General features: G+C 36.0%; 1 protein-coding gene across 11 annotated transcripts in view; it reads right to left on the reverse strand.

The window, feature by feature from the left end:
* WDFY3 (WD repeat and FYVE domain containing 3) overlaps nt 1-22,949 on the reverse strand; it is a 308,566-nt gene that overhangs the window by 162,638 nt on the left and 122,979 nt on the right. For 8 of the 11 annotated variants that reach the window (XM_073017468.1, XM_007999124.3, XM_007999120.3 and 5 more), the window contains 5 exons: nt 18,480-18,603; nt 13,367-13,420; nt 10,036-10,145; nt 5,803-5,964; nt 368-560 (listed from right to left, as the gene is read on the reverse strand). In XM_073017468.1, coding sequence (XP_072873569.1) covers nt 368-560; nt 5,803-5,964; nt 10,036-10,145; nt 13,367-13,420; nt 18,480-18,603 — 643 coding nt within the window. The remainder of the gene's footprint in view (nt 1-367; nt 561-5,802; nt 5,965-10,035; nt 10,146-13,366; nt 13,421-18,479; nt 18,604-22,949) is intronic. The other 3 variants (XM_007999126.3, XM_073017470.1, XM_073017467.1) reach the window with 1 other exon arrangement.

Raw genomic sequence — 22,949 nt, forward strand, 5'->3', positions numbered from 1 at the left:
TGCTTGAACCCAGGAAGTAGGGGCTGCAGTGAGCTGAGATTGCACTACTGCATTCCAGCCTGGGCAACAGAGAGAGACTCCATCTCAAAAACAAACAAACAAAAAAAAAACAAAAAAAAAAACCCAAAAACAAAAACAAAAGAAACAAAACAAAAAAAGAAATATCTGTTGTTCAGAACTTACAAGGAGAATGTTTTACATTTGAAATGCCCCCACAGATGAAAAAAAATTTTCTTTTATCTTGGCAAATTTATTTTTTATTTTAAAGAACAAGGTATAGAATACTGAAAGATAAAAATACCTCTATTATTAAATGAAGAAAAGTGGAAGAAATTTAGAACACTGAAATATATAAAGAGATATTCACCATGAATATACTTCACTACATTGACACTAAGACCATGACGAGATATGGTCATGAGGACTTCTCCAGCACTCTTTCTCCAAGGCAGGTTATAGGGAGGGCACCAAGAGGTTATTGCACTGAATAGAAGCTGGAGATCATCTTTCTGAGCCAGCTCCTCCGCAGGGGAAACAAAACTGCACAGTTTCACTAAGATCTAAAAAATAAAACAAAACAAAACAAGAGTGTATAAGCAAAAATCAAATAATCTGATTTAAAATGGGCAAATGAGCTGAATGGACTTCTCTCAAAAGAAGACATAGAAATGGCCAGCAGGTATATGAAAAAAATGCTCAACATCACTAATCATCAGGGAAATGAAAATTAAAACCACAATAAGGTATCATCTCAAGCCAGTTAGAATGGCTATTATCAAAGATAAGAATAAACAGATGCTGGTTAGGATGTAGAGAAAGGGGAACTCCTATATACTGTTAGTGAGAATATAAATTAGTACAGCCATTACGAAAAACAGTATGGAGGATCCTCAGAAAAGTAAAAATAGAACCACCATATGATCTAGCAATCCCACTACTGGGGGCATATATCCAAAGGAAATGAAATCGGTATGTCAAACAGACAGCTGTACATCCACGTTTACTGTAGCACTATTCCCAATAGCCAAAATTTAGAATCAACCTAAGTATCCAACAGATGAATGGATAAAGAAAATATGGAATATATATATATAATCTAAAACTATTCAGCCATAAAAAAGAATGAAATTTTGTCATTCGAGGCAATGTGAATAATATGTTAAGGAAAATAAGGCACAGAAAGATGAATACTGAATGCCTTCATTCACGTGTAGTAGCTTAAAAAGTTGATCTCATAAAAGTAAAGAGTAGAATTTTGGTTACAAAGGGTGGATAAGGGAAAGCGAGTGGGGCAAACTAAAGGCTGGTTAAGGGATACTGAAGTACAGTTAGGATTAAGTTCTAATGTTCTATAGCACTATAAGGTGAATATTATTATAAAACAATTTATTGTATATTTTTAAATAGCCAGAAGAATGAATTTTGAATGTTCCCAATGCAAAGAAGTAATAAATGTTTGAGGTGATGGATATATATACACTAGTTACCCTTGATTTGATCATTACACATTGTATACATAAAAATTATTACACTATGACCTATAAATATGTGCATTGTCAATTAAAATTAATAATGAAAGTTAAAAAACCATAAGACTGTATGTAAGTAAGTAAATGGCTGATTATGTTATGACAGTAAACTAGTCCTACTTATATCGGCTTATTTTGAAAAAAAAATTTACTATCCTCTCTTCACCCTAATATTTTTTGCATACCTTGGCTTGAAACAAGATAAAACAGTATTGCCTTTCCAAGTCAACATTTTATTTTTCTAACTTAGTTCTTTAATTTTTAGTTTGCCACAGGCAAAATGTAATTTTCTTCTCTAAAAGGGACAGTTTTAGTAAAAAAAAGGAAGTAAAAATAGATCTTTAAAAGCAAAGATATTTTGAAATTGTTTCAATTTTCTATACAAGTAACAGGGGATATTAGAATAATATAAACAATCTTCATTTCAAAGTATTTTAAATCTAGTTGCCAAAAACCTAAAGTCTGGCTTTCAAAGAAGACTCAAGACTTCTTAAGTACTGGAATGAGAACGTATTCTTTAACTGTGATTTGCAGAATACACACTACACAAGGGCACACAGCATTAAGAGCCTGCAACTTGGGAATTCAGCAATGGTTTCTGCCCTCAATGGGCTCTTCCTTCTAATACCAGTTCAGGTTAGGAAAAGTTAACTTTTCTCTTTGCTAAATTTTCTCATCTAAATATTTTTTGAAATATACAATATGAATGAAATTATTATAATTTATGACATCATTTTATTATCTTGAAAAAGAGCGCTTCATGAAATTTTGATAATTCAGCATCAGTGGAAAATAGCAGCCAGGTGTGGCGGCTCACGCCTGTAATCCTAGCACTTTTGGAGGCCCAAGGTGGGCAGATTGCTTGAGTCCAGGAGTTTGAGACCAGTCTGGGAAACATGGTAAAACTCCATCTCTACAAAAAATTAGCTAGGCATGGTGCCAAGTTACTCAGGAGGCTGAAGTGAGAGGATCACCTGAGCCCAGGAGGTCGAGGCTGCAGTGAGCTATGATCGTGCCACTGCACTTCAGTCTAGATGACAGAATGAGACCTTGTCTCAAAAAAGAAGAAAAGAAAAGAAAAGAAAAGCTCAATAGAGAGAGGTATTTGAAATATCATATTTTATCTGAGAAAACTAGGCCTTCCTTTTCCTATTTCCTTCAAATGCAAAAACTTGCTTAGATATAAAAGTTTTCTAATTCATAGCTGCCAAGTATCAGAAAGGGAAAAAGGTTTAATAATTCATAAAAACAATAAAATATTTATAAAACCAGTAAATATGGTACCCTTCCCACCAAATGCCTGGAGAAACTGCTGGATACCAAATGTCCATTAATATGTGTAATATGTCATCATTTTTTATCATATGTGAATACAGACAGATAAATGCAACAAAAAAGTATATTCTCAGAGGGGTGTATTACTGATTATAGTTGTTGTTGGTTCTGACACTGCCTTATATGATTAGCGAGACAAATGCCAGTTTTCCAATTAGGTACATAGAAAACAAACCCACAAATAATAAAATACTTTTTTACAAATCAAATCACTGTTCTCAAGCTGGATGCAAGGATTTCTTGAATTTGTTGACTTCTAAGATAATTGGTTCATCTTTATAGGTAGGATTCTTATAAATAATCGAGAATGATCCTTTCATTTTACAGAACAGAAAACTGTAAAGTCAATTTATCATTCCTGGCTGGGCATGGTGGCTCATGCCTGTAATCCCAGCACTTTGGGAGGCTGAGGCGGGAGGATCACTTGAGCCCAGGAGTTTGAGACCAACCCAGCCAACATGGTGCAACCTCATCTCTACTAAAAAAAACAACAACAAAAAACTAGCCAGGCTTGGTGGCACAGCTTGTAATCCCAGCTACTTGGGTGGCTGAGGCACAAAAATCACTCAAATCAAAGAGGCGGAGGTTGCAGTGAGCCAAGATCGTACCACCTCACCCCAGCCTGGGAGACAGAGAGAGATTGTCTCCAAAAAAATATTCTCATTCCTCTTCTGCCTCTACACTAACCACTTATATTTGTAAGAACTCTGTTACAAAAGTCCAATCAACTGTGGCAGATCAATAATTGGCCACATCAACAACAACAAAAAAACAGAATGCCTGCATGAAGCATTACCAAATGCTAAAGTCCCAGGAAACCATCTGTCACATAATACAAACGTAGGGATTTCATCTATTTTAAAACATTTAATAAGCTTGTCTCAATTGGTTTCCTAGACACAATGATGAAAACATTAGCCTGCGATGAGGAACTAAAACAAAGGAAGTGATACACTAAAAGGAGCAGTGAACTAGGAGTTGGTAGAGCTAGGTTTTTATTACTGTCACTCATCTTCTGTGAATCATAAACCGGAATATTAGTTTCCACAACTGTAAATGAGGAGTTTGATTTAAATGATCTTTTGAGTCCCTTTTGGCCTTAATATTCAATGACTTCAGTATGCTAAAGTGACTCCCACATGACTGAAAGTCAGCACCTGGTTTTCCAGTAGGAATAATTTTTTAAAAAAACTTTGCTAAGCTTACTTAGGTATTAAAAGTATAAAATGGAGATTCCATTTATTACCTAAGGCATTAGTTCTTTAAAAGGGGTTTACTGAAATGAGGCTGCTATTCTCATCAGCAAAGATCAACCCACTACATTCATCGGCAATATCTTCAAGCAGCTATAATTCCTATGCGATTTACTCCTTCATTTATTCCCATTGCTTTTCTCAGCCAATCTAATTCAGGAGTCAGATAGATCTGAGTTCTAAGCCTATTTCTGCCATTTGCTTATGTAATCATTTTGGGGAAAAACAAAAGCTTTGAAGTCGTGGGGTTATCTTGCAAATTGAGATGTGAGATGAGAAATATTAACCACAAGCACAAAAGTAACAGATCAAGTGTTCAATAAATACATTGATTTAGTATTTTACTTGATAATCGTATTCTTTCACTTTCTAAAACTGTCTTGGTCTCATTCTCCCCTGTCCTTTCATCACTAGCAGCTCTACAAAACAGTCATCCTTACAGTAAAGAGCCCAGTGACATGAGGTAAGCCTGCAACCATTATTCAACACAGCTCCATCTTTTCTACCCCAATCCACTGTTCTCTTTATTCCCTTCCTACTCTCAATGGTGATGATGGTGGCAGTGGCAGTAATCACAGTTACTTCTTCTTCCTATCTACTATGTGCTAAGCTGAAAACTGTACCTTTACATATTATGTCATTTAAGCCGCAAAAAACCTTTTAGGTAGATATCATTTTCATTTTACAGGTGCGAAATCTGCATCTTAGATGACTTAGCTTTAGAGAACTAGATCTAAACATGTTGTTGTTTTAAACTGTTGATTGGGTTAAAAACATGTAAAATTTACCATCTTAACTGTTTTAAGTGTGTGGTACTGGTACAGTAGTATTAACTATATGTACACTGTTGTGCAACAGAACTTCTTCATCTTGCAAAACTGAAACTCTATTCCTATCGAAAAATAATTCCCTTTTCTTCTTTCCCTTAGTACCTAGCCACCAGTATTTTACTTTCTGTTCTACCTGTATGACTACTTTAGATATATCATGAGTGGAATCATGCAGTATTTGTCTTTTTGCATCAAATGTTGTTTTTTTAATACTATATTAGACCAATGGACAGATTATATTCTCTATGTTTGTAGGTTGCTTGTTTTGACAATTTTCTCCCAAGAAAGGATATCATACATGATGACTATATTCCTGGGCTAGCTAATAAAGGTCTATCACATGTTTGTTAACCCACAATGCTATTAAAAGAACAGTGCTAATAGTGGGAAAGAAGAGTTTTACAGGTAGGGCAGAGGAGGAGGCAGCCACCACCAAAGTACACTGTCTTTACAAGTGAAATATTTATAGGCTAGGAACTTCCTGTATATAAACAGCAACTAGACAGAATTTCCAGACATTATAAGAAATATCCAAATCTTTATATCATTTTCAAGAGTTTTTCCTTGCTTAGTTCATTTTCGAGACATGCCAATATATCGAATGTAATCTCAATGGCTGGATCTGTTCAGAGAAATAAACTTGCTAATGCCTCACTCAAATATTCCTGAAAAGAATATTTCAATATTATTTCTGCAGATTCAAAAAAATGTGACAATTATATGAGATAAAGTCATAATATCATAAATAAAATGAAGTATGAGTTAATAAATAGAATATGTAGAACATCTATTTAGGAAGTACACCCACTTCCCTTTAAATAGGGTGGACATCCAGGCAAATAGCACCTTTCATACCTGTACAAAAACTTTCTGGAGTAGTCCTCGACGTTCTGCTAGAGGTAGCTCATTCTGTGCACCTCCAACTGCCTCAGGCACATGTGGAAGGTCAAAAAACAGATATAAACATTTAACCAGGGTGGAAGGCACTGACATTGTTGTCATGCAGTCCACAGTTTTCTGGAAAACAAACCAATAAATAAGTTAATAGATAGACAGACACAACTATAATTGGTACAGCCAAATAATTCATAAATGTTAACCTGAAAATTACATATCAAGGTAACTTTTTAAATCCATGTAAGAATTTAAAAATGACTCCAAGTGAAGAAATATACAACTTTGCATTTGAACAATTTTGCTTTAATCAAATAGTGAGATTGAGTTTGTTATATAGTAAATTAGCAATTAAAGGTAATATTTATTAAAAAGCAGCATGTTTCAGGAAGCATAAGCTTTACAATTCAGAAAAACAGACACTTAATAACTACGAACTTCAGCAAGCTACTTAATTCTCCTGAGATTCACTTTCCTTTCTTACAGAAATAGATAGAATGATACACCCTTCTCAGGGCTAACATGAGAGTTATGTAAGATAATAAACACAAAGATACATTAGGTACTAAATTGTATATTCATTGTTGCTCTTCTATTATTTTTATCTTTATTCTTATTGTAGATTTTTGAGGCTGGAAAGACACTTGAGTGATAAAGCCATCACTGACACCAATACATCTCCATATTAGTTTCAAAGATATCCAGAGGAGAAATTCCTCTAGACCTTCTTACAGTACATATTTCAACATTGTTAAGTATGATATATTTATCAAAATTTTCCATGGTGCAGTTTGGAACAAAAAGTTTAACCACACTAGAGATCAACAGACTGGCATAATCTGTTGATTAGTTTATTTACTTTCTCATAAAACATTTATTGAGTGTGCAGGGAATGTCAGGCTGTGTGCTGGGAGCTGGGCATGCAAAGATGAAGCATCTCTGTCCTTCAGAAGACCACAGTCAACTGGAATTATTAGAGTCCTAAATAATTATGATTTAATCTCTTAAGATTTCAGTCTAACAATGGTAGTACATACAGGCTAATATAAAAGGGATTAACCAACACTGCCAGTAAGGGCATTAAAAAGTATAAGGAATTAAAAAAAAGGGAAAGATCACCTAGAAGATACATAGGAGGTGGTTAGCCCATATGGTACAGTATTTTTGAAGAACCACAGATTCCAAAAATGCTGACTCCTGAAGAGCCACAATAATAATGGCTAACCTTGAATTACTATTTACTATGTAAGAGGCATAAGGCTAATAAGCACTTTACATACATCATCTTACCTACTACTTAAGTCAACCCCATGAGACACTTCATTTGTAAAATGGTCCTTATTTCACAACTGAAGCAACTGAGGCTCATCACTTACATACCCTGCTTTGGGTCAGACAGCTGGCTAAGTGGCCTACAAAGTGTGTATGCTCAATGACCTATGAAAATAGTCTCACGTTTTATTTTGTTGGCAGTGATGACCCAGTGAAGTGTTACAAACAAAAAGTAAAAGAACTAGATTTCAGAAAATTAACTGGTGGTAATACAGATCATAAATTAAATATACAGAGCCAGAAGAAAAGGGTAATTAGGAAACTAACTCCCCAAACCACAGAGGAGATGGGGCCAGAACTAATGCAGTAGCAGGGTGATGAAGAAGAGAGAGCTTCAAGACTATCCCTGGAAGATGTGGCCCCTTTCTACATACCCAACCTGCCATTTCTTGTCTCAAATACTCTAAACCTTTTATTCTATTCACCTGCGATTTATTATTTCTTAACACTTAGGTTACCATACATTTAATGTTCAGTTTAAACATCTGCTATGTCTCAAAGTTTACTGAACTCATCTTTCCTTCTACCTTCACCTTCAAAATGTTTAACTCTCACATTTCTATTTTCAATAGCACTATATATGCCCCTTTATTAAATATGATGGTATTATCTTTTCCTGCTTCATCTCTGTCATCTATGCATTGAGTCGGGACCATGTTTTGGTCATCTCTGTATATCGCTGCTACCAGGAGAAAATGGTGCTCAGAAAAGGTAGTTCCAAATATAACACTGAATTTGCTTTTCAAATGTATCTATTTCCAGATAGATTATTACGAGCTTTAGCTCACCACCAAGCAAAGTGGTATGACATTTCATTTTCATCTTATTGTAGATAGATTTAAAGTATAACTTGGCATCTAAACTTGTAATTTTTAAGTGATTAGGTTTTCATAGAAAATATGAATAAATGTAGAACATTGTACTAAAAGTTAATATTACTTATATTAAATATTTAAATTATATAAAGTTTTAATAGCAAATAAAGAGGTGCTATTCTAAACTAAATTTTGGTATAGTAACACACAGACATTTATAGCTACCGTCAACAGCAAACAGAATTGAGATTTTGTTATTCATCCAGTAGAGTCTGATACATGAAAACAATGGTCTACTCTGGAACCATTTGAAGATTACTTAGAATAACCAACCCGCTCCATTTGCCTGAGACTGTGCAGTATCCTGAGATGCAGACCTTTCTATCCTAAAACCTGGAAAATCTCAGGAACACCAGGACAGGTTGGTTACACTAATTCCCTGAGATTTAAAAAAAAAAAAAAAAAAAAAAAAAAAAAAAAAAAAGAGGGCCAGGCACGGTGGCTCACGCATGTAATCCCAGCACTTTGGGAGGCCAAGACAGGCGGATCACCTGAGGTCAGGAGTTCCAGACCAGCCTGGCCAACATGGTGAAACTCCATCTCTACTAAAAATACAAAAATTAGCTGGGTGTGGTGGCACCCGCCTGTATTCTCAGCTACTCAGGAGGCTGAGGCAAGAGAATCGCTTGAATCTGGGAGGCGGAGGTTGCAGTGAGCCGAGGTCACGCCATTGCACTCCACTCCAGCCTGGGTGACAGAGCAAGACTCCGCCTCAAAAAAAGAAAGAAAAGAAAAAAAGAAAGAAAAAACACAGCAAACAAACAAAAAGAAAATAGATCATTCCAAGGAGAAAATTCTAAGAGATAATTACTTTGGGTTACTGACAGGTTTCAGGATATGGTTACTAAGACGTATGCACTGTATCTGCTGTGGCCAGTCACCTGGTATAATGATGTTACAGTTACCTAGGTCCATTATTAAATGATGGGAGGTGTTTGAAAGTCCACTGTAACTTAGACAACAGACATTTCCAAGATTGGTACTGGATTTTAGAAGGCTGAATAAACCTCTTTCATTTCCAAAACATCAAAGGCCAAAAAATCAGGTATTCAAATAGCTCATTAATGAGCACATGCAACATATTTCATGACAGATACTTACAGCTGATTTAGAGGAAATAAAAGTAATTTCCAGAATAAATCAAATGAGAAGAAAATATATATTATCCTAAAAACATCATTGATTCCTTATTTCCCATACAAATTTAAAACTATTTTCCATGTAATTTGTTCTTTATTAGCTGAGTGACTTTAAATAAACAGTGATTTTTTTTTAATTTTCCTGAGCCAGAGTTTCCCTAACATGGGTGACAAAAATGTTGGGCTGGGCCTGATAGACCCAGAGTTCCTGAGCTACTTGCCACCAGTCAGAAATAGTCCATCTGTTTGCCCAGAATGCTCTACAAATGGTATCACTACAAAAAATTTTTTTTAGAGACAGGGTCTCATTCTGTCACCCAGGCTGGAGTACAGTGCTGTGATTATGGCTCATTGCAGCCTCAACCTCCAGGGCTCAAGCAATCCTCTTGCCTCAGCCTCTGAACAGCTGGGACTTCAGGTAGGCCACCATGCTCAGCTAATTTTTTTTTTTTTTTAGAGATGGGGGTCTCTCTATGTTGCCCAGACTGGTCTTGAACTTCTGGGCTCAAGCAATCTTTCCACCTTGGCCTCTCAAAGTGTTGCAATTACAGGTGTGAGCCACTGAGCCCAGCCACAAATGGTTATGTTCCTATGTGTGTCACAACATATCGAGATGGAAAACACTGCTCTAAGTCATGCGTTTCCTTATGAGTAAAATGCATAGAACATCAAACTCCTGGCAGAGATGTTATGAGAAGCATGAAATAATGTTTTAAGAGAGTTAGAAGAATACAAATGATTATCATAGTATCTCATCCGGATATAATGATATATTTAATAACAAAATCACAAGAGAGGTTATAAAATAAAGACACTGAGTTATCAAACATGAAAACTAAGAACTTTACCTGACCAGAGGAAGCTAACAAATTAATTGTCGTCAGAAGCATCCAGCCTCTACTGGCTTCTTCACTCTGATTGATCTCCAGGAACTGAACTATGGCCCGACTTGCAGCCTCTATAAAACCAAAGGGAAAGTCATTAAGTGGGGGGAAAATCACATATAAAGAGGTTCTTCTTTAAAACCTACCAAGAAAATGAAAATTTACTAAGCACATAATTATATCAGTACATTACATATGGAAAAACTTAAAAAATAGCAATGTTTTAATGATATTCATAAATCATTATATCATTAATACAGAAATGTAAAAGCCAACCTATGTATTTCTGGGAAAGTTATGACAGGAGCTGATCAGAAAGTCACAGAAGAGGTGAAATTTGAGCTAAACCTGCCTGGAAAACAAGTACATGTTTGTCCAGGAAGTGGGAGTGATTAAAGATGCAGAGAGAACAAGAACACAGCAATAAAGCAAGAGTGGCTAGAGGAATGAGCCTGATACATACAGATCAAGACAAAGAACTGTGATAACACTTTCTTAACATTATAGAAGAACACTGTTGAGAAGTGGAGTCTAATACCAACAGTAGTGATTTTTAAAAATAGAGGTGCCTAATTATGAAGGAGGGTAAGCTACTGGCTGTATTTGTTTTTTTGGGCAAGAGGGAGCAAATGTAGTTTCTTGAGAAAAGGAGACGATGAAAGGATTATACTAAGACTATTAATCTAGTAGTAATGTGTATGACAGACTGGAAGGCTAAGGAGAATGGTGAGAGGGAAATAAAATTAAGAGGCTTCCTAAGTAACACACACAGGAATAACTTGAGCAGCTGACAGGAGGAAGAGAGAAACAGTGAAATACATACGACAGCCAATCATAGAACTGCAGACTTGGAAGAATCTTCAAAAGTAAATTTAGTTGATTATTTTCCTTATTAGAGAGAAGAGTAAATAGAGATGTCTCTAAATACGTACCTAATTTCATCAGCATGGTTTGCCAATTTTTATAGTAATATATGATAGGACTTAAAACTGTCAGAAAAGAAGTCCAATTTGGCAGGGTGCAGTGGCTCACACCTGTAATCCCAGCACTCTGGGAGGCCAAGGCAGGTGGATCACCTGAGGTCAGGAGTTTGAGACCAGCCTGGCCAACATGGAGAAACTCCATCTCTACTAAAAATAGAAAAATTAGGCAGGTGTGGTTTCATGAGCCTGTAATCCCAGCTACTTGGGAGGCTGAGGCAGGAGAATCGTTTGTACCCAGGAGGCGGAGGCTGCAGTGAGCCAAGATCATGCCACTGCACGCCAACCTGGGCAACATAGTGAGACTCTGTCTCAAAAAAAAAAAAAAAAAGAACAGAAGGTAAGTTCAATTTGTTCAGTGGGAACTAACTGAGTAAAAACTAATGTATACTTGGCTGGGTGTGGTGGCTCACACCACCGAGGTCAGGAGATCGAAGACATCTTGGCTACTAACACAGTGAAACTCCGTCTCTACTAAAAATACAAAAAATCAGCCAGGTGTGGTGGTGGGAGCCTGTAGTCCCAGCTACTTGGGAGACTGAGGCAGGAGAATTGCTTGAACCTAGAGGCAGAGGGTGCAGTGAGCCAAGATCACATCACTGCACTCCAGCCTGGGTGACAGAGCGAGACTCCATCTCAACAACAAAACAAAACAAAAAGCTAATGTATACTTAACACACTTCATAAAGAAGTAGAAAGTAGAAAATAAGATTTAGGTTATCTTAGATGTATTTTTTCTTTAATTTAACATAAAATAAAAGTGTTTTATTAGATAACTGAATACAAGACTTACACATGATTCTGGGCTGGGCAAAGTTTAATCTTTGTAAACTTCCATTTGAGGGTACACTATAGCAGTAAAATTTTTAAAATAGCTTCCTTTTATTGCGTCTTAACTATATATCAAGCATTGTGTTAAGTACTTGTGAGTTTAACTCATTTAATCTTTACAAGAACCCTGTGGGTTATTTTCTACTAACATATCCCTTATAATAGTGTAAGTTGAGAAACGCAGAAGATAAATAATTTGCCTACAATCACAAAGCTAGTCAGTGAAAGAGATCTGGATAGGGCTGAGGTTGAATGATACAGGGAGATTCCAAACTCCATCGACAAAATAAACTATCTTTACATAACAAATACATTTTACTATTTTGTAAAGAATAGTATAACTGTATCAAGGCAAAAAAAAAGAACTATTTTATTTTCACCTGCCAATTTCAGTATGTGTCATTCAGAATATTTCGAAGGCATCTCCTCCCACTTTTTATTCTATTATTTTTTATTTTTTTGAGACAAGGTCTCACTCTATTGTCCAGGCTGGAGTGCACGATCACGGCTTACTGCAGCCTCAACCTCCTCAACTCAAGCAATCCTCCCGCCTCAGTCCCCCATGTAGCTGGGACTAACAGTATGCACCACCATGCGTAGCCAATTAAAAAAAATTTTCTTTGTTGAGGCAGAGTATCGCTATACTGCCCAGGCTGGTCTCAAACTCTTGAATTCAAGTGATCCTCCTGTCTTGGCCTCCCAAAGTACTGGGATTACCTGTACCTGGGTGTGAGCTGCTGTGCCCAGCCTCACTTTTTATTTTAAGTGAGGTAAGTAGCTCATTTTAAAAGTGTATAGCATTTAGTGCTATCTTAAAAAATTATGTATACTAGCAAGACATTTAAAATAAAACCTCCATAAATCAAATGGTTTCATAAAACTTTGAGGAAAAAATGCCCACTACTAGTCAGAAACATACTGGATCTTTTAATTTCAATATTTAACAAATACAAATATAAATGATGATTTAAGTTTTTAAGAGTTAATGAAAGAATATATTAATAGTAACCCATCTTTAGAGTTGTCAATCATTTGATTCAAGCTTTATCTTTCACACTGCATTTCAATACATATAGTTAGAATGAAAAACACAGAAATGAAGTTAGTAAAGCCCAGGATTAGATTAAATAGTAAAGAATGCAGACAATCTTAAATGCAATTTCTCAACCTACACTGAGAGAAAACAAACAAATTTAATTAGCATTCAAAACAACCAGAATGCAAAACATGTTAATAATAAGTGAAATACAAGTTTTCTTTTGCAAAGTCCATTTAAAGCATATGCCATTTTCAAATTTTTGCTTCATGATGATGGTGAGTTACATTAATGGTATTATACTTATTTCATTAATGAAGACACAAAGCCCTAAACACCCTTACCCCCTCCAAAAAAAAATTCCACAAGTTAGTCAGAAAAACAATATTAGAATTCACAGCTTCCATGCTTTTCATTTAACATAACCACATCTTGGGAATGAAATTACCTGAAGGTGTTGTGGCTTTGAAATCCTTGGGGGACAGCAGGGCATACTGTTTTTCTGTTTAAAAAAAAAGGCTGGGTTGTCTAAGTGGGGATTCACTAAATTCCACTAATCCCACCACAAGAGTACTGGGGTCAACATCATCCAGCCTCTCCACTGCTGGATTGCCGCCCACTGGGGATTGCACTACTAGGTTTAACAGTGGCACCTAGCATGTAGCAAAAACATTAATAATAAACTGAAGATACTACTTTATGCAGGTAGGAATTTTCTGCTTTGCTGATATAAATTGACCATGTGCTCTTAAACTTAAGCAGAATTAGAACTGGCTGAACTAACTAGAAGAGATGGGGAAAAATCTTAAGATACACCCTCTATACAATCTGGCTACAACATTATGTTTTTGTCAAATTAACTGAGTCACTACTTACTTCCAGCAAAAGCCACAAGGAGGCAAAGGAACAAGAAAGAATTAAGGGAGACAAGGAGACTGTGACTTGACCTAAATGTGTAACAAATCATCCATGTATCCATTTTGCAACTTGATATGCCCTAAAAGGTGTCCATTTACATTAACTTCAGACAGATGTAAACAACAGAACTGCACATAAGCTTGTTTCCTACTGAGATATCTACAGCCCATATCTCAAGTAATCTGATAAAAAAGTCTGTATCTGTGAGTGTTGATTAGGTAACACCCAAAATAACAAGTCTTCCATAGCAAATTCAGAGGGGTACTGGAAAAATAATCTTGTTCTGGTGAACAATGAACATAACCAGCCTTCAAAGGAATAACAGAAGGTTCACTTCACCTGTTTTTTGGTAGAAAAAGTATGTGAATGTAAATTAAGACAAAATTATTTCAATGATAACTGCCTATAAAATAAAAGGTTATATGAGGTATCTAAAGTAGTCGAACTTATAGAAGGAGAAAGCAGAATGGTGGTTGGTGGCCAGGGGCTGAGGGGAGGGGGAAATGAGGAGCTGCTGTCCAAAGGGTATAGTTTCAATCATGTAAGATTTAAAAAAAGTTCTAGAGATCTGCTGTACAGCATGATAAGTATAGTTAACAGTCTGTACTGTACACTTAAAAATTGGTGAAGAGGGTAGACCCCATATTAAGTGTTATTTTAACCACAATAAAAATAAGTAAATAAGAAAATAAAGATGAAATATGTAAGAGTTGGATGATTTAGGATATACTTAGGTCCTGAAAAATCTAGAACTTTTTACTAGAAAATCAATAGGTCAAAAAGTCTCCATGAATGTATTTGTGATAACAACACTGACCAAAATAATCTTCCAATGTTCTAAACGAAAAATGAAAGAAAAAACACAAAGATTCCCATAGCCAGGGTAAAGCTGACTAAGGAGACACTCCAGAACTATGTTCTTCTCTCCTAAAAATCAGGAAGGCTGGCTCTTCTAACTCTACTCTGATTCTCAAAGCATTAAAAAAAAAAAAAAAAAAAAAGGCAGAGAAATCCTATGTCCAAAATCAGTAAAAGTTTATTGAACACCTAATTATGTGACAAACATTATTCTAGGTGCTAGTAATACAGGAGTGAACACAACGGACAATAAAATTAAATAAGTAAACAAAGAAAATAGTTTCAGATGATAACAAAGCTATGAAGGTCAACATACAATGTGACTGAATAGATACTAATGGGTGTGGGGACAGAGAATAGAAGACCTATTTGAGACAGGGTACTCAGGAAAGATTTTTCATGAGAAGTAACACAAACTAAATTGAATATCATAGGATTCAAAGGTTAATGAATTTCAAAAGTTTAAAACTAAAAATTATGTGAAATTATACAATATGAAAAAAATGTATCTTAAAAAATTCCTAGGTAATAAGTTGCCACCAATGAGGAAAAGTGGATGAAGAGCACATGATCCTAGGTACTATTTTTGTAACTTCCTAAGAGTCTATGATTATTTTAAACTTAAAAGTTAAAAAAAAAAAAACTTGTGTAATTTTTACTGTAATTAACAAAAGAGACATATTCTACTCTATTTAAGACATCTTTCATTACATCTAAAAAATTGCCCTATGGATGTAAAATCATAAACGGAGTTTGGAAAATGAATCTCCAATGTAGCAAAATGTCTTTCTACAAACATGCAGATTAAGCATTTAAAAAGATAGTAACAGAGGCAAGTATAAATAAGTTTTAGGCATTTTTTCCTAATCTAGTATGTCATTCAAGAAAGAATGGGGAATACCTCATTTCATCAGCATGGGTATTTCCTTACAGGACTATGAAAATGGATGAATACATCCATTAAAATGCTCGTAAAAGGATTTTTAAAAGGTATAAACTTTTAAGAACAAGAACAGGATAAGTGAAAGCAATGAAATTTTGGATATTAAAATAGCAGCGAGATTCATGGTTACTGATTAGCAAACCTTAGAATCTTGAAGTAATTCAAGAAAAGTGGAAAAGCAACCAAACTACCAAAGAACCCCTGAGAAGCTCAGGAATTGGTGACACAAGGCACCTTTAGAAGCAGAAGGAAATAAGAACTAGACAGAGAAGCATTGGTGGAAAATATGTTCAAGAGCACTTAGACCCAAGGTCCCCACTACTATGTGGGCACTAGAGGGAGTGTGGATTGGGGGGCACCAGGCACCATCTGGACATACAAAGGTAAAATAAAAGCTTATATACTAAACCTTGAGGGTCCCCAAACCTTTCCCCTACTTCGCTTCCAAAATGCTGAGTCAGGCATGTATCTTCCAAGCAGAGACTGGACAATTCTCTGAGTACCTGCTTAGTTTAGCAAAAAGATCACCAAAAAAATAGCCTAGCAAGATCACCTTATGTTGCAGCCCACAGCTGCAAGTTTCACACACAATTAAAAAGCTTTTTAATGCTCCATTCTTATGTAAGAGTAGACGGTCATGGGTGAAACATGTAAGGACATTCTCTAACATAAAAGACAAAGATAAAAACAAATTGATAAAAAAAAAAAACAAAAAAAACTTTTTTTATTAAACCTGAAAGAAACAGATTATTTAGGGAGATAAAAATCTGAAAGAAAAAATAAGAAACCTCAGAAAGACAAGAAGAAAATACACCCCAAAAATAACAGAAACCAGTAAGAAAGAACACTTAGAAATGAAAATTATTTTTTAAAATGAGAAAAATATAATGTTACAAATGATAAAAAAAAAACCTCTACAGAAGAGATAGATAATAAAGTTGAGGAGTTCTCTCAGCAAGTAGTCAAAAAACCAAGAGAAAATGAGAGGAAAGATAAGAAAATGAGAGGAACATTCTAAGAGGGTCATCTGACTAGAAGGAGAAAACAGAGGGGAGGACATTATTAAACAATTCATGAAACTTTGCCCAAATTAAAGGATATGAATAACCAGACTGAAAGAGTCCAATGAGTACCCAGCACATGTATAAAAATAGGTCTACCACAAGGCATGTTATTATGAAATTTTAGAAAAGCAGGGACAAAGAGAGGATCCTAAAAGCTTCTTAAAAAAAAAAAATAGGTCACAGAGGAGAAAAAAAAATCAAGCATATACGTAGCTTTTGATTTCTCAGGAACAATGTAAGAACTTAAATTACAAAAGAAAATTTTTAAAATTCTGAGACAAAATGATTTCCCACATAGAACCTGATACTTACTTAAAGAGGACTGATAATAATGCAGTTGCAAGATTTTCCAAAATGACCCTGAGTGCTCATCCTGGGCTGCATGGAAGGGCAGAGCTAAGACAGTCACCACTGACCATCGCAACCCATCGTCAACTTTCCCAGGCAATTGGTAGCTTCTCATCTCTGCTAAGAGGACCTCCTGGATTACATAGTTAGCATTCTCAAACAACTCCTATAAATATCTAACAAGTAGTCAATGGCCTAAGTCATAGGCAGTTTAAATGTCTCTTCACTAACAAGATTACTCTTGAGTTTGTCCTTTAGGAATGGAGAACAATGGGGGACAGAGAGGAGGAAAGGAAAGTGTCTCTCCATTTAAACGTAAACCACAGCTGCGTTTCAACGCATCTCCCCAACACATTTATCTGTGAGATCATGAGAGTGGTAGACATGTGTCTTCTTTTCTCTTATTGACCCTTGGTTTTGTATTAAATAAATTTCCTTTTCTATAATAATCATGCTGTATGATGTAATGGAATTTGTTCTAAGTCCTGGCAGCTGAAAGGTTGTCAGGTGAAAGAAGAGAAAAGAATCCATTTTTTACAGCAATAGTCAAAAAATGTTTAACTCATGGTATGTCTAAAACAACAAGCAGAACAAAACCCTGATAACTCCCCTGCATCCTTTTTTACGAAGCTGCTGGAAAAGATGCACTACCAAAATCAGGGATTCAGGAAAAAGAATCCATCCAAAAGAAATGAAAAGGCATCTCAGGACAATGTGAATAGTGATGTTAAAATGGCAGCTGTGCAGCTGGCCTAGAGAGCAACTACTACAGATGACAGAGAACCCTAAGTACCTTATGATCTATGGCGAAGATCAAGACACATGCACAATGACCACCCAGGAGGTTGAGAAGAAAAACAGTAGTTCAGAAGAGAAAAATGTTTCTTTGCCTAAAGAAATCAAAAAGCATTTCACCAAGGAAGCATGACTTAATCATGCTGACATTTAGACATACTGAAATGAGGAAAAGATTCTCCTTCCTCAGTGAAGCATTCTAATGATTAAAATAAGAGAATAAACATGTTTGAAGACTACGGACAGCAGGATTTGGTTGAAATACAGAAAACAAGCAATAGAAGCAGTGTATGCTTTAAAAAAAAAAAAAAAAAGACCAGATGATAGCTTGGCCTTAAATTTCATGCTGAGGAATTTGTATTTTGTTCAAAGGGAAACAGAGAGTATTTTAAAGGGTTAGGGTGGAATTGGTAGTGGTCCAGGCAGAGTAGCCCTGAGTAGAACTACTCGAGAGTTGAAGATGCTGAAACCAGGAAAAGAATGTGACTCTAAGAAAGGGAAAGGGAATGGGTAAATGAACTTAATACTTAATGTGCTGAGAACAAGGTCTGTTTTCCATTTAATTTTAATGGGACTTTTACAGAACTGTCTGTTCATTCAAACAAATCAGTTTTTGCTGGCTACTGTAAAAATACCTGTGGATTTGTTTGATGCTCTCCTTCGAATTTCTGTCACCATTAGTCGTGAGACTTGTGTTGTGAACTGCAGAAGATCGGAAAATTTTTCTGTCATTGTATTCGGCGGAGCATTTCCAAAAACCTGTAGATAAGAAAAGACATAGTTAATGAAGCACTGACACATTTTTCTTTTATTTTGTGGATTTTGAAGTGTGGTATGACTTGAAAATCAAGTCCAGAAAAGTCTACCTACACAGTTACTTCGAATCTTAATATGCTGGAAACACAACTTTCAATAAATCACATATCTAGCCACATTTCCTTTTACATATAAGTTTGCTGAAGAAATGATTAAATAAATGAAATCTATTTATTTTAGACATTATTGATAAAATTTGAATCAATCTCACTAAAAACGTTAGAAATTGTAACGTGTTTTTTTTGTGTTTTTTTTTTTTGTTTTTTTGAGACAGAGTCTCACTCTGTTGACCAGGCTGGAGTGCAGTGGCACGATTTTGGCTCACTGCAACCTCCGCCTCCTGGGTTCAAGTGATTCTCCTGCCTCAGCCTCCCAAGTAGCTGGGACTACAGGCACATGCCACCACGTCCGGCTAATTTTTGTATTTTTAGTAGAGACGGGTTTCACCATGTTGGCCAGGCTAGTCTTGAATCCCTGACCTCTGGTGATTCGCCTGCCTCAGCCTCTCAAAGTACTGGGATTACAGGCATGAGCCACTGCGTCTGGCCAACATTTTTCTGATGAAACCTAATTTGAGAATTTAGAGAAAAGTTATAAAGGATCTTTGATGGAGTACAGGCATATTGGATGGTGAAAAGCAGATCTACTGCTAAATCCCAGGCTGACTTCGGAATTCACTAAACTCATTTCATATCTCAGAATTTCTACATTCTAATCACAATAATTTACAAAACAAGACTGTTACAAAAAAACTAGAAAAAAGAAAATAAATAGGAGGGTCATGAAATAAACTTGTTTTTATACAAATTTTAATATAAATGAGCTTTAGAATAAATAAGTCTTATTTTTAATTTTATTTATCTTTTTTTTTTTTTTTTTTTTTTTGAGAACTGGGTCTTGCTATATTGCCCAGACAGGTCTTAAATTCCTGGGCTCAAGCTATCCTCATGCCTCTGCCTCCCTAAGTGCTGGGATTACAGGTGTGAGCCACTATGTTATGCCCACAATAAATAATTTTTAAAAATAAATGGGTATGGGTTCAGCAAAGAGAATTTGAGAAAATGAAACCTGGACAGACCATCATAAAAAAAGAAATGGTATTTTAATGGGTATATAACTAGATGTATCCTGAGGTATTATTTTAAAGAATATTCTTTATAGCTGAAAGGAAATTCTCTATATTCTAAGTCTATTATAGTATCTCTCCCTTTTAACACTCATTACACAGTATTTTATATAATTATTACCTATTGAAATGTCACTACAAAAGGAGAAAACATAATTTACTCATCTTCATATTCTCCCAAGCCAGCACTCTGCCTTTTATAGTAATGCTCCCTAAATATGGTTGTTTATTTATATGTTGACTGCCCTCACAACCAAATTCTAGAGAATATTCAAGGAGCACTGAAGGAGAACATGAGAACATAAACTAAAATTAAGAAGGAAAACAAAAGAAACAAGCAAATAAAAGACCCAGCTAGGGAGATGGATTGGAAAAGAAAACTAAATAAAAATCTAAGACCAGAAAGACCTCTATATTTTCCATGTATTGGTTACAAATTTTGGCTCAAAGATACAGAAGAGAAAACCTGATCAATCACATCATTCGCAATGTCCTTAGCATGAAAAATATATATATTTAAGGAAGTACTTGTATTCCTCATATTACACTAGTCCCCCTTATCTGTGAGAAGTAAGTTCTAAGACCCCAGTGGATGCCTGAAACCATGGACAGTACCAAACTCCATAAACACTATATTTTTTACCACAATACATACCTGTGATAAAGTTTAAGTAATAAATTAGGCACAGTTAGAGCCTGGCAACAATAATTAATAACAAAGTAAAAAAATTGTAACAATATACTATTTGCAATTGCACAAATACAAGATTCCTTCTTATTACAGATCTCAGAAACCTCAGCACACAGTTTTTGGTCTTTCCTTAGAAAGTCAAGAACTTATACCTTTTCACTTAAAGGAAAGACTTCTCTCCGGCATACCCAAGTTACCATCCCCATAACTTTTGCACTTTGGGGCCATTATTAAGAAAAATAGAGCTTCTTGAAAACAAGCAGCTTGATACCAGAACAGTAGGTCTCATAACTGAGGCTGCCACTAAGTGACTATTGGGCAGGTGGCCCATACATCATGGATATACTGGACAAAGGAATAATTCACATCCCGGGAGGGATGGAGCTGAATGGTGTCAGATTTCAAACTTGTGAATTGTTTGTTTCTGTAATATTCCACTTAATATTTTTAGACCACAGATGACCGAAACCATGAAAAGCAAAGCCCTGAGTAAGGAGGGATTACTGCATAATATAAACGATTCCTTCCAAATATGTCAATAAAAGGATATAACAAACAATGTGATATCCTTCTAATAGAAAATGTGTTTCTTACACACGTTTCTTATAACCTCCCTCAAATTGAGTTGAAAACACTAAAACAATAAATCAATTCTACAAGGGTATCCTTTTATCCAAACACTTAGTCTGTTCAATAATTTGATAAATGAGTAATTTGTAAAAATCTCAAAAAATAAACTGTGCTTTTCAATACTTCCTCAACAAACACATTTTTTTTCTGCTGAGATTTTGATAAATGTTGTGTGCTTAGAATTAACCTGTGTTACTTGTTAAATAATCTATGTTACCTGTTAAATAACCCTCCTCTGCCTTTTTTTTTTTTTTTTTTTTTTTGAGATAGGGTCTTACTCTGTCATTCAGGCTGGAATGCAGTGGTGCAATCATGGTTTACTGTTAGCTCAATCTTCTGAGCTCAGGTGATCCTCCCACCTCAGCCTTCTGAGTAGCTATGATTACAGGTGCCCGCCACCACACCCAGCTGATTTTTCTATTTTTTTAATAGAGATAGGAATTTTGCCATGTTGTACAGGCTGGTCTTGAACTCCTGGGCTCAAGTGATCTGCCCACAATGGCCTCCCATAGTGCTGGGAATACAGGCATGAGTCACTGCGCCCGGCCAGAAACCTCTATTCTTTAACAAACTGGAGACTGATAAAAATTGAGAAGCCTAATAATGACACATGTTTGAATAGCCATTCCACCTGTGCTCAGAGATGAGTACATAACCTTTTTTTTTTTTTTTTTTTTTTGAGACGGCGTCTCGCTCTGTCGCCCAGGTTGGAGTGCAGTGGCCGGATCTCAGCTCACTGCAAGCTCCGCCTCCCGGGTTCACGCCATTCTCCTGCCTCAGCCTCCCGAGTAGCTGGGACTACAGGCGCCCGCCACCATGCCCGGCTCGTTTTTTGTTTTTAGTAGAGACGGGGTTTCACTGGGTTAGCCAGGATGGACTCGATCTCCTGACTTCGTGATCCGCCCGTCTCGGCCTCCCAAAGTGCTGGGATTACAGGCTTGAGCCACCGCGTCCGGCCGAGTACATAGCCTTTTGTTATTGTTGTTGAGACAGAGTTTTTGCTCTTGTTGCCCAGGCTGGAGTGGTGCAATGGCACGATCTCGGCTCACTGCAATCTCTGCCTCCTGGGTTCAAGTGATTCCCCTGCCTCAGCCTCCTGAGTAGCTGGGATTACAGGCACCCACCACCACTCCCGGCTAATTTTTTTTGTATTTTTAGTAGAGATGGGGTTTCACCATGTTGGCCAGACTGGTCTCAACCTCCTGGCCTCAGGTGATCCGCTCATCTCGGCCTCTCAAAGCGCTGGGATTACAGATGTGAGCCAAGTCTCCGGCTGAGTACATAGCTTTTTAATGAAGGTATTTATAATATTCCTATTACTCAGAGTGTATCAATGTATATTTTGCTCCTAAGAATTAGTATGAGGTATTTTATTGCTAAGAGTTATTAGGAGAACTAAACAGAAGCATAGTTCATTTCTTGAACAGTTGTAAGATACGATTATTCAACCAATCTTCGTGCTGGGTAAATAGTATGCTGTTGAAAATGCCAGTAACTTTTTACACAAATCCTGATGTTTACTGCTTTATTTCCTCTAATAAATTTTCTCACAAGATAAATAAAATTGGCTTGAATTTACCAACTCAAAATCAGTACTACAGAAGAAGACTATGTCATATTTGCTAATCTGAAATGAACAAGCATTGCTTCTTAAATAAGGTTTATTCGGTTTATTCACTCACAAATATTTATTGGCTTCCTAGTATATATGCTAGGCAATGTTAGAAGAGTACTGAATACAAAGGTAAATAAAACAATATGATTTCTGTGCTCATGAAACACAGGACATTTTAGCACAGAAGACCAATGGTAAATAAGTTGATTTTAAACTTAAAAATATTT

This window comes from Chlorocebus sabaeus, chromosome 7 (genome assembly GCF_047675955.1).
Source record: "Chlorocebus sabaeus isolate Y175 chromosome 7, mChlSab1.0.hap1, whole genome shotgun sequence".
NCBI classification, from domain to species: Eukaryota; Metazoa; Chordata; class Mammalia; order Primates; family Cercopithecidae; genus Chlorocebus; species Chlorocebus sabaeus.